The sequence below is a fragment of the Nycticebus coucang genome, chromosome 18 (genome assembly GCF_027406575.1).
Source record: "Nycticebus coucang isolate mNycCou1 chromosome 18, mNycCou1.pri, whole genome shotgun sequence".
In the NCBI taxonomy this organism is placed as follows: domain Eukaryota; kingdom Metazoa; phylum Chordata; class Mammalia; order Primates; family Lorisidae; genus Nycticebus; species Nycticebus coucang.
This window is the reverse complement of record NC_069797.1, coordinates 58,393,634-58,406,252: the sequence shown is the minus strand read 5'-3', so window position 1 is coordinate 58,406,252 and position 12,619 is coordinate 58,393,634. Positions and strand designations below refer to the sequence as shown.

The window sequence follows — 12,619 nt, the reverse complement described above, 5'->3', positions numbered from 1 at the left end:
TCTCCCTGTCACCATACTTGATTCATCCTTCGAAAATTCCTCTTCACTTTTACTCTGTCTTCCTTTTGGACTCCAAGAAGTGCCTCTCTTCCTTTACAAGGCGAACTCTTGCCACATTTTCTTGTCTTACTTTTCCAACTTCCTTCAAGACTTCTCTATCATCTTCCCTCTGACCCTTTCCTCTGGCTCCTGTTGCCTAGGCTGCCAATATGCTTGTGTCATCCCTATTTAAGAATGTGTACAATCCTTAACCTTACACCTCAATTTCTTGTCTGATTTACTTTTCCCTCACCCAACTCTGTCCTTCATTGTGCACAGTTCCTGGTCTATGGACTTACCAACAAATATTTGTTGAATGAATTAATGAACTATTCAGTTGATAATGTTTTTTCAAGGCTCACCATTTCTTTTGCCTCCATGGCACTCCTTGTTCTTGTTCTGCTACTACCTCTCTGATCTCCTCTCCTCCAAGTTCATTCTTTAAATTTGTTTCCTAAGAGTGCAACCTCAGTCACCTTCTTTTCTTTTTTTATTTTTTTGAGACAGAGTCTCAAGCTGTCACCCTAGGTAGAGTGCCTTGGCGTCATAGCTCAAAGTAACCTTCAACTTATACTCAAGTGATCCTCTTGCCTCAGTTTTTTCTATTTGTAGTAGAGATGGGGTCTTGCTTTTGCTCAGGTTGGCCTCGAACTCATGAACTCAAGCAATCCTCCTGCCTTGGCCTCCCAGAGTGTCAGGATTGCAGGTGTGAGCCACTGTACCTGGACTAGCCACCTTTTTTTTTTTTTTTTTTAAGGAATAAAGTCTTTATTGGGCTCAGACCAGGAGTCCGTGGGTCATGAGGACCTCTGTATATTTGTCAATTTTCTTCTCCACGTTCTTTTCAGCCTGTTTCCGTAGCCTCATGAGCTGCTTTTTCTTCGGGTAGTGGATCTTAGCCTTCTCCTTCTTCTTCTCCTCCAGGGTTGCTGTCACGGCCTGGTACTTCCAGCCAACTTCGTGTGCCAGGTGCCCCAGATAGGCAAACTTTCTTGTAGGCTTCAGTTGCACAACCCTGAGGGCAGCAGGAACCACCAGATGGTTTTTTCTTGTCATAGGGTGGTGGGATCCCATCAAACACCTTGAGGCAGCCTGGCCGCGCTTGGTCTTGTGGGGCAGCATGCCTCTCACAGTGTGCCAGAAAATAGGGCTGGGGGCCCGGAAATGGTAGGGTCCACGAGATGGGTTGGTGTTCATCCGTTTGTGGAGGAAGGCCAGGTACTTTAACTTGTTTCTGTAAAAATTGCCAGAGATGTTGATGCCCTCACAACGCACAACCACCACTTTCTGGCCCAGCAGTACCTGTTTGGCCACAATGGCCGCCAGGCGGCCCAGGAGATGGCCTCTGCCATCCAGCACCAGGACCTGCCCCTCCGCCATCTTCGGCAGCTGCCTGGGAAAGGCCACCTTCTTTTCAATACAACTTTTTCCTTACTGCTCTCATTCCTTCTGCATACTGCACTTCTTTTTAAAATTTTAATATAATTTTACCTTTTGAAAGTCAGTCAAATTTAGCAGTGGAAATTGCATTTCAGTGCAGAAGACCCCCAACTTATATTTCCAGCTCCAACCTCTTTCCACTCCCACCACCCCATTTCCAATTCTCTGTAGGATATAACAGCTTGTTTCATTTTTACCTCATATTGCATATCCTTTTCTTCAGGCCAGTTCCTTCTCCTAATGGCCTTTTTCTTATTACCACCATCATTGTCCTAGTAAGTCAGATTCAAAATCTGAGTCATTCCTAAACTCTCCTCTTTACCCTCTCGTATCTAAGTCCTGCTGATTTCTTTACCTATTTTTGTTTGTTTGTTTGCTTGTTTTTTCTTTTCTTTTTGTTTTTTGAAACAGAGTTGGGCTATCTGGCTCTCGGTACAGTGCTGTGGCATCACAGCTCACAGCAACCTCAAACTCTTGGGGTCAAGCGATTCTCTTGCCTCAGCCTCCCAAGTGGCTGAGACTACAAGTGCCCAACACAACACCCAGCTAGTCTTTTTTTTTTGCAGTTTTGGCCAGGGCTGGGCTTGAACCCGCCACCCCCGGTGTGTGGGGCAGTGTCCTACTCCTTGAGCCACAGGTGCTGCCCACACTCAGCTAGTTTTTTACAGGATTTCACTCTTGCTCAGGCTGGTTTGGAACTCCTGAGCTCAAGCAATCCACCCACCTTGGCCTCCTAGAATGCTAGGATTCCAGGTGTGAGCCACTGTACCTGGCCTCCTTTGCCTGTTTTTAATCATATCTCTCTCCTGCTTTAAAATTATTTTCCATTTTCCCCATTCACAACTCCTTTGCTCCATGTTCTCATTTTCTCAAGCCTGGATTATTGCAATAATTTTCTAATTCACCTCTTTTTCTATTCTGTCCTGTAGGAGAATGCATTCCATCTAAGGCCTAGTCATGTATCCACTCTGCAGTCACTCTTTTGTGATCACACCTCTGTGATCCTTTCAGTCAGATGTGATTTCACCTTCCTTTGCTCTTGGATAACATTTGGGTTGTATCCCTTATATGTCACTCATCACACACTCCATTGCTTTTATCTGTACACATGTCAACTTCCTTTCTAGATGAAGACCACTGAGGGCAGAAACCAGACACTATCTAGCTGATCTTTCCAACACACTATACCACACTCAGTGTCTTATACTAGCAGATTCTTGATGTATATTAGGCAGATACATGAAGGCAAATATGTGTCAAGAAGGGGACACATGCCTTTTGGGAAGACAGATGCATTCATAAAAAATAGAGCAAGGATTTATCTCAGGTAAAATTTCAAAATATTTTTAGGAAACAAGTGTGTCCCTAGAGAGACAGATGTGTTCTGAAAGGAGAAATGTGTATCAGACAATGAATAGGCATATCCCAAGAAGCATACATGCATATGTCTATGGAATAGACAGCTGTGTCCCAGGAAATGGACAGGCACTCAGGGAGGCAGATATTTCAACAAGGAGGAAAGTCCTTAAACAGGCTCAGGGTGCCACAAGGAATAAGGAGATGACAGCATGGAGAACAATGTTTTGTAGATGTTTTTGGTAACCTGGAAGGTGTGTCCCAGGGAAGGCTGGAGGTTACCTGGTGAGGACTGAAAATGGTGAGTTGCAGAGAGAGGCAGATATGACCCTACAAAGTGGGAAAGTGTCTTATGGGTAGCATTGTTTGCCTCGGGAAGCTGTTAGAAGGATCCAGCTAAGAACTGGTGGTTGTCCTGGAGATGACAGTTTTTTCTTTTCTTTTCTTTTTAAATGGAGACAGAGTCTTACTCAGTCTCCCAGTGACTAGGTTCACCACTCCCCCCCTCCAGGTCCCTTGCCCTTATCTTACATTGCCTTGGACTGGGTGTGGCATACAGCATGGTGTCATAGCTCACAGCAACCTCAAACTGTTGGGCTCAAGTGATTCTCTTGCCTCAGCCTCCTTAGTAGCTGGGACTACAGGCGCCTATCACAATGCCCAGCTAGTTTTTTGGTTTGTTTTAGCAGGCCCAGATCGGGTTTAAACCCACCAGCCCCGGAGCATGTGGCCAGTGCCCTAATCTCTGAGTTATGGGCACCCGCCATTTTTTTTTTGTGAGACAGAGTCTCAAGCTGTCGCCGTGGGTGGAGTGCGATGGTGTCAGAGCTCACAGCAACCTCCAACTCTTGGGCTCAAGTGATCCTCTTGCCTAGGTTTTTTTTTTGTTTGTTTGTTTTTTTGAGACAGATTCTCACTATGTGCCCTGGGTAGAGTGCCTCTTTTTTCTATTTTTAGTAGAGACAGGGTCTTGCTCTTGCTCAGGCTGGTCTCGAACTCATGAGCTCAAGCTATCCACCAGCCTTGGCCTCCCACAGTGCTAGGGTTACAGGCATGATCCACCAGGTGGGGACAACATGACAATTTTCTGACCCCAGGATCCATACATCTAGCCTCAGATACCATACATCTTCTGGTTGTTGGCTTTAGTGGACACCAGGGGGCAGTGTGTGGCCAGGCTATATGCCACACCCAGTCTAGGGCAATGCTAGATAAAGGCAAGGGACCTAGAGGGGGGAGTGGTGAACCTAGAACAGGAAAGAAGCTCCCACTGCATTTACCTTCAATTGTGAGACCCCTAGGTATGGATTACTGTTGTACAGGTAGGGTTCCTCTTCCCATGCCATGGAAGAAACTAAGGCATGAAGAAGGGGAAAAGTCAGGGCTCCCAGGTAGCCTCCTTTCTTACAGGAGTCACAGCAGAGATTCCTCTCTTGCCCCTCCCCCCACATGTTCTTAATCGCAGTCCCCCAGCTGCTGCCTGCAGTCCAGACCGGAAGGGAGTCTCTTCCCGCTTGTTTCCTGGAGCTTGTTTCCTGGAGCTGGGTTTGGATAGGAAAGCCCCCGCCTGAAAGGAAGGAGTCTAGGGGTTTGGCCTTCATGTGATGGGGGTGTAGCAGGGGGGCAGGTGAAATAAACAGAACAGTGGGGCCATCCTCATTCTTCCAGCTTTACTGCCCAGAGCTGAGGGCCCAGGGGAGTGTCAGGGACTCGGGGAAAGACACAGGATCCACTAAAATAGGGACAGGGACATTGTACCCCCCAAAAAAGCTTTATTTTGGAGATTACAGAACTTGTGCCATGACCCCACCTGGTTTCCATTTCCATCAGGATCCGTAGTGGCAGTAGGGGTGGGAGTGAGAAAGGGAGTAGGGAGGGCAGGGAAGAGGAGTGAGATGGGTCTTGAGAAGCTTGTGCCCTTCTAGGCCTGGGCCTCACTGTCTTTACTCCTCCATACCACGAGAGTGATGAGGAAGGGGATGAGGCAGATGGGTGCTATGATCATGGCCAGGAGCACATCCTCTGGGGGGTCAGAGAAGGTGGGCTGCACCACAGAGCAGTTGGCAAAGTGGATCTGGTGAGTCTCAAAGATGATCCTCTCTGCCCAGGGATTGGGGAAGCCCAGACCAAACTCCTCCGCATTCTGCTCCAAGCAATCTCGAAGGGCACTATAAGGCCTAGAGGCAATAGAGGACTTGAGTGGGGAGGGGGTTGTGCCTAGGGAGAAGAGTGTCCCATGCTCCTCCAGGTCCACTCCACCAAGCAGGGCCAACCCCTGGCCTGAGGACCCTCCAACACTGCCCCTACCTGCTAATCATGGCCCAGTCACACCAATCCTTTTCGATAGAGTCCATATGAATTTTATAATACATCCAGCAAACTTGGATAGTTGTTGCATAGTTCTCCTCTGCTGTTGTCTCCCTCCCTGTAGGTACAGATGCTGTGCAATGACCACACCCCTGCCCCTCCCTTCAAACTCTCTGCTCCAGGTACTTCCAAGGTGGAACCCCTGTGATCAAACGTGGGAACCCTTCAGAAAATTTCCCTAGCAACACACTTCTGGGTGAGGAGAGACAGTCCCAGCTCAGGACTCTTTTAATGACTTCTTTGTGGGAAGCACCTCCCATCCCAGCCTGACAGGAGCTTCCACATACATCTTTTCCTGGGGTCTTCTCACCCACCTTTGAGGGAGGCAGGCTCACAGCTAGGCAGAAGCTTTGTGGGATGGCAGGGAAAAAGACCACTAGGAACCCCAGAGAGAAGAGAGGGCAGTTTCTCATGGGGCACCAATTGGGATTAGGCCTGCCTGTGGGAAAGAGATCCTTCCCTTTGAGCTGGCTCTCATCCTTTCGGGAGGCCACCTTCCCACACCCTGGGTACCCACCTTTTGACTCCAAGCTGCCTGGGGTGTGAAGAGTCTGCGCCAGAGATTCTTGGGGCTTCAGAACAGCTGTGGAAGAAGTAGGAGAGGAAAGCAGAATGGTGGGAATCAGGGCAATGGAGCTTTTGAGGGCGGATGGGGGAGCTGAGACCCTTCTAAGTCTGGGCTACCCAGGAAAAGGAAGAGAGATAATCCAGTCCCCCTGGAGCCTCCGCGCGGGGAAGGAAGGGGCAGGCACCAGCTCCTCGTCACTTACATCCAGGCCCAAAGCCCCCTCGCTCCCTGTCAGCCACAGACACCCCCTCCCCAACCCTGTCCACGGGGCCCCGGCTGGCACCCAAGGGTACCCCGTGCAGCGCCCGCCCCGAGGTGAGCCCAGGGACATCCGAAGAACAGAGCTGCTCAGTACGTCGGTCCGTACCCACACTACGGGGCCAGTTCTGGCCTCGGCCGTCCAGACCCTCTCCCCTCTTGGGGCCTCCCATGCCTCCCGCTCGGGCCCCGGGGGCGCAGCGCTCACCACCCAGCAGGAGGAGGAGGCGGAGCGCCGCTGGCCGCCGGGCGCGGGTCGCCGGGAGCCGCGGGATGCCGGGGGCGCGCTCGGCCCGGAGCGAGACCATCGCGAGGCGAGGAGGCTAGGAAGTGCGGTGGCGAGGAGTCGAGCCCGGGCAGGGGCTCCTATTATGCCCGGCCGGAGCCGCAGGAAGCCGCGCCGCTTCCTCGGAGGGGCTGGGACCGCTGCGGCCACGTGGGGGGCGGGGGCGACGCCCGGGGCCGGCGAGCTGGAGGGGGAGTAGCTGCCGCACCCGCGCCTGGCGCCCGCGGCTCCCTCCGCCTCACCAGCGTTGGCCTACCCTCTTTTATAGCTCACCCTGCCGGGCTGGACAGTTCCCCTCGGAACACCAGAACTGGGGTTCTTTTCCTGGGCCCGGCGGCGTGGTGCCCACGACTCGCCGGGGACTCCCAGCATCCGGACTCTAATCGCCCCAGTTTTTTGGGAGCCCGGAGGGATCGCGAGCTGCTATCCAGATCTTGAAAAGAGGGAGAGGGCTGGGAGCTCCAAGGGCCTGTCCGCGCGGGAGCATCTAAGGCAGGGGGTTGGGGCTGCCCAGGGCTGTGGGGGAAGGGGCGCCTGGAGCTAGGCGGGGCAGCTCCGAGTTCCTTTTCCCTGGAAACACCCACAGATGTCAGCCCGCTTGCCAAAACCAGAGAGCAGAAGAGGGAGCCGGCCCTCCAGATTCAGGAGAAGGCCTGGGGAGTGGGAGTACAGGGGAATCCAAAATCCAAGTTCCTCCCTTCCAGGCACTTCCTGGGACTTAGACCTCACAAACCTGTTGAGGAGGGTCGGGGATGGAGGAAGAAGAGGCAAAATAAGATTACTGCATTCCTAGGAAGAAGATGACCACAACTCTTCAGAACCAAAGTTGGGAGAAAGAAAGGAGGGGTTTAGAACTTTCATGCGTGAGATGGGTATTAATTATCACCATTATACAGAGAAAGAAGCTAAAGTTCTGGAAAAACAGCCCAGGACCTGAGTCCAGAAGCTCTGTCTTCCCACTCCCCAGTTGCACAGCCCTCAAAGACACATTTACCTTCTTATCTTCTCATGTAACATGGGGACATTGTTCTCACTAACCTGTAGTGAGGATGGCATATATGAAAGGACATTGTGCTCACTCAGCAATACCAGTTTCCTTTTCTCCTTTCTAAGTGACAGCCTGGGCCCTCACAGTCCCTAATTTCTTTCTGCCACACCACAGCTGCCTGCATGTCCTGGGCCAGAACTTCATTAGCCTGAAGCAGTGGAGGAGCCCAGGAGCTGGTTTGGCCATGAGGTTCTACTCCCAGACACAGCTGTCAGCACCAAACTTTCCTAAATTACTCCCAGACACTGACCCTTGGACTCAGCTGCTGCTGTTGTCCCAGTTACTGATTCTTGCCCACTACAAATTATCTTTCATGTTTCCTCTTAAAATCTTCATCTTAAGATCTCAAGCTCTTGCAAGGCATCCAGTGGGAGAGGGGAGACAACTCCCCTCATAATCCCAGAACCTCAGTTGGCATGAACCCCAAAGTCTTCCTGGTACAGAAAAGAGCCAGGCAGTCTTAGAGCCACTTCAGGCTGTGGACTGAATACTTTCCTTCCCTCCTACCCCAGATTGCCCTTGGCAAGAAAGCCTCAGGCATGGGGTGCTGTGGCTCATGCCTATAATCCTAGCACTCTGGGAGGCTGAGGCAGGAGGATCCCTTGAGCTCAGGAGTTTGAGACTAGCCTGAGCAAGAGCAGGACCCCATCTCTACTAAAAATAGAAAAATTAGCAGGACATAGTGGTGCCTGTAGTCTCAACTACTCTGGAGGCTGATACAGGAGGATTGCTTGAGCCCAGGAATTTGAGGTTGCTGTAAGTTACAATGACACCATGGCACTCTAGCCTGAGCAACAGAGTGAGACTCTATCTAAAAAAAAAAGGAATCAGTCAAGAGGGAAATTTCTGGCTACTGGCTAATAAGATGAGAGAAGAGAGGAAGGAGGGGCAAAAATAAAACAAGCTATTTCCACTGGGCTGAGACCAGACACACATGAGCCCACTATGGGTTAGGACTGAGGTTAGAGGTCAAGATTAAAGCTGACAAAAGCAGGGTAGGCGCAGTGGCTCACGTCTATAATTGTAGCACTTTGGGAGGCGGAGGCCAGCAAATTGCTTGAACTCAGGAGTTCGAGACCAGCCTGTGCAAGAGTGAGACTCTGTCTCTACTAAAACAGAAAAAAATCAGCTGAGTGTTGAGGTGGGTGCATGTAGCCCCAGCTACTTGGGAAGCTGAGGCAAGTGAGCCCAGAATTTGAGGATGCTACGAGAGAATTTGAGGTTGCTGTGAGTTATGATGATGTGCCAGGGCACTCTACCCAGAGCAACAGAGTGAGACTCTGTCCAAAAACAAATGAAAAAAGCCGACACAAGAAAATGTTGGGTTTAAAATAGGACAACATGGTATAAAGGATTAAATATATATATATTTTTAAAAGGATATATTAAATATATAGGATTCTGAGGGCAGTTCTGCCTGTCTTGTAGTGTAATCTTGGATAGGTTATTTCACATCTTTGGAGCTCAGAATTTTCAGATGTAAAATGGCCTTAGGATCAGAAAGTGTAGGTAACCTGGTAGGAAGTGTTATTCTTGGCCCAGGGTTGGGGTTAAGTTTGCATTAGATGTTGAGACCTCCAAAGGAGAGCTTGTTATAGTCATTCCTGAACTTGGGTGTCCAAATGCTCCAGTTGGAGAATTTGAGAATTTTCTCTCCCGTTGATTTTCTTCTTCCCACTTTTCTGTTGTTGTTGTTGTTTTTTGAGACAGAGTCTCAAGCTGTCGCCCTGGGTAGAGTGCCATGGCGTCATAGCTCACAGCAACCTCCAACTTGGGCTCAAGCGATCCTCTTGCCTCAGCTGTTTTATTTTTAGTAGAAATGGGGTCTTGCTTCCACTCAGGGTGGTCTCGAACTTGTGAGCTCAAGCAATCCACCTGCCTTAGCCTCCCAGAGTGCTAAGACTATAGGTGTGAGCCACTGTGCCTGGCCCTTCCCACTCTTCCATACCAGTTGGATGTTTGAATGTTTTTATTGATCCTCAGGGCATCCTGGCAACTGAAGGTTTGGTTTGGAGATCTTTGGAGCTGAACAGGGACTGGAGGCCTCACCCTTCTGTTCCAAGTAGCCAAGGAGATAGTTCCATGATCTGAAACAATGGGTCAGGGGAGGGCTTAATTAGGAACAGGCCTGTTCTTTCATGTGAAGTTCCCAGTTTTCCCTTTCTAAGGCCACTTATTTTCCCTTTCTAGGTTCACTTCTGCTTTTGCTATAAAAATATACCTTTTAGGGCAGCTCCTGTGGCTCAAAGGAGTAGGGCAAGTGCCCTACTCCTTTGAGCCACAGGCGCTGCCCCCCAAAAATCTTTTTTTTTTTTTTGGCCAGGGCAGTGTTTGAACCCACCACCTCTGGCATGTGGGGCCGGCGCCCTACTTGGTGAGCCACAATCACTGCCCTATATATATCTTTTAATTGCAAGAAATACATGAGTATATGCTAGTTGCAAAATATTTAACACAGAAACCTTTATAACCTCACTCCTATCTCACTTCCCCACATATTTTGGATTTTTAAAAAAGCATAAATGGGATTTTTATATCCCTATTATTCAGTGACTTTTACAACTTAATAATATATCTTTATATCTTTCCATGATACTAATATAGACATGCCCATTTCCTTTTTAACTGTACATAGTATTTCCTTTAGTCTTCTTTTTTCCCCCTTTATCCAGTGGAATCTAGTCTGTAAGGTCTATACACATTTTCTTGTTTCTCTGCCCCTCATCCTACCACCTTACCACCTAGTACTTGGGAAAAGAGGGATCCGGTTCTGATCCAACTGGACGTTGTCCTGATATTTCTGGCCCCAACATTGATTCCTTTCGAACAAGGATCCTACCACCATATAAATTTCCCTTTTTGTTACAGGCCAAAGGCTATCTGCCTTGAACGGGGCAGAAGTGACTTGACCCTTAGAAAGAGTGCCATTTCTAATATTCAACATCATCCATATGTACTCATGAATCTAGAACAACACAGGAGAGAGTAAAAAATTCTAGGGCCTCCTGCACCATGAAATGATATGTGGAGCATCCTACAACTATCATCTCTGTAGTATAGAGACATGTATGCTGTCCTCTTCCCCAGCTGTCTGCAAAATAGAGAGAGGAGCACAAGAGAAGATATGGGGAAGAGTCAGGATCCAGGGAAGCCAAAAGTCCTGGCTGGGAAGGGCTGTTCCTTCCTAAACAGAGAGAGGAGACAGATATCATCAGAGGGAAGAGAGGCAGCAGGGAGAAGTAGAGGAACTACAACCAGGGATCCAGCTGGCTAAAGGAGGGAAGGCAAAGGTGTAGGGACATAACTACTTCATCTTTCCACAGCCTACTCATTGCCAGGATGATGGCCACTATGAGGAGCCTGACCACCTGTCAGAGGGAAGACTGGTTATTGGAGAAAACTGGCTCCTGAGCTGATAAAAAGCAGAGAAAATGATCTAATTATAATACTCATCAGCTGCTGTAGACTTAGGTAATAGTAGCTCCCATTTACTGAATACTTACTGTGTGCTGCATCGTGTCTTTTGACATATGTGCTAAGTGCCTTACATGCGTGTTTTAAAGCCTTATCATCATAACATCAGAATTATCTTCTCCACAGGTGGAATGGGGAAACAAGCAGAAAGTTTAAGGTCTCAGAGCTAGTATTGGTAGAGTTACCCAGAATAGCTTTATGCTAAGGTTCATGTCCTAACCATTATGATTTGCAACCTCCTTTCACACCATATTCAGAGTACTAACTCCTTACTGGGTATTAAAAGAAGAGAAGGATAGTTAGTCCTTCTTTTAGAACCAAATTGACTCTTCCAGAAATAGGAAGATCCCCAGACTACATACACACAACCTCTTCCTCCCTCACTCTTTGACTCAAGCTAGCCCATGATATCACATAGTGGAGACTATTTTTCTGAATAGAACCCAGGGCAGATTTACAAGAAGGATGCTCAGAGAGCATGACTGTAGAGGACCTGGGCCAAGTGACCACAGCACACGCCCAGCAGTGCTGAGAACACTGCTAGTCCCTTAGCACCTGGGGCTGACTCATGGTTGCTGCAAGGACCCAATGCCAAATGCCAGGATTGCTTTCTTCCTCTCTTCCTTTCTTCCTCCCTGGAACCCTTCTACTCTGTCCTAGCACCCCAGCAGCTTGGATGTTGGATAACATGGGGTACTCATATTCATTTACCAAGCTCCAAGGTAAATGCTCAATGCTTCATACAAATAGTTTCATTTAATTGTTTCATAACTCTGTTAAATTAGGTATCATAGCAAGCCACTTTGCAGACAAGGACTCTGAGGCTCAGAAAGGTTAAGTAACCTTTTCTAAGGGTGAGCAACTACTATTGCCAGATACCCAGGTCTGCTTCATGCTGAGACTTGAGGACTTATCTTCTGCTCTACAAAACCTGATGGAAGCCAATCTGCTAGAGAGAATCAAATAGAAAAGGATAAGAATGACTGGCCAGAAGGGCAGCCAGTGTTCTTCATGTCATAGAGGGCCTTCCCATTCAGTACTGCCTCTCTCCAGACACTTGCTTTCCATATTGACAGTATCTTTCCAGATCCTTTTCCTCAAGACCTTAATGCATTAATGAACAATGAAAAAAAAATTATGGGATTATGACATAAATCATTTTCTAGATCATAACAAGGATCCAATACGTATTTTGAGCAAATATGACACTAACAGCACCTGGGTATTTAAGGTGTGGAGTTTGTAATATGAGATTAAGTAATACTATAAAAGGCAGTACTGGCCAGGCATGGTAACAGGTACCTGTAACCCTAGCACTCTGGAAGACTAAGGCAGGTGGATGCCTGAGCTCAGGAGTTTGAGACCAGGCTGAGCAAGAGCGAGACTCCTGCCTCTACTGAAAATAGAAAAAAAAAAAAAAAAAAAAATATATATATATATATATACACACACACATATATAACCAATATTTTCCTCCTCTGTGAAATGGGTATGATAATAGTATCTATAAGAGACAGCTTGGTGCCTGTAGCACTGGTTACAGTGCTGGCCACATACACTGAGGGTGGTGGGTTCAAACCCAGCCCAGGCCAGCTAAATGACAAGGACAACTGCAACAAAAAAATAGCCGGGCATTGTGGCAGGTGCGTGTAGTCCCAGCTACTTGGGAGGCTGAGGCAAGAGAATTGCTTAAGCCCAAGAGTTTAAGGTTGCTGTGAGCTGTGATGCTACAGCACTCTATCAAAGGCAACATAGTGAGACTCTATCTCAAAAAAAAGAAAGT

The 12,619-nt window shown here is 48.3% G+C and overlaps 1 protein-coding gene and 1 pseudogene across 2 annotated transcripts; both read right to left on the bottom strand.

The window, feature by feature from the left end:
- Nucleotides 1–780: 780 nt before the first annotated feature.
- LOC128570036 (60S ribosomal protein L13a-like) lies at nucleotides 781–1,453 on the bottom strand (annotated as a pseudogene). The gene has a single exon (XR_008375516.1). The product of XR_008375516.1 is annotated as a 60S ribosomal protein L13a-like (transcript).
- A 3,120-nt stretch (nucleotides 1,454–4,573) lies between these two features.
- Nucleotides 4,574–6,467, bottom strand: RAMP2 (receptor activity modifying protein 2). Its single transcript, XM_053568908.1, has 4 exons — nucleotides 6,237–6,467; nucleotides 5,720–5,785; nucleotides 5,143–5,260; nucleotides 4,574–5,012 (listed from the first exon to the last, which is right to left on the bottom strand). Exons 1-4 carry the CDS (start codon nucleotides 6,334–6,336, stop codon nucleotides 4,757–4,759), a joined length of 540 nt encoding a protein of 179 aa, XP_053424883.1. The 5' UTR covers nucleotides 6,337–6,467; the 3' UTR covers nucleotides 4,574–4,756.
- Between the last annotated feature and the right edge of the window lie 6,152 nt (nucleotides 6,468–12,619).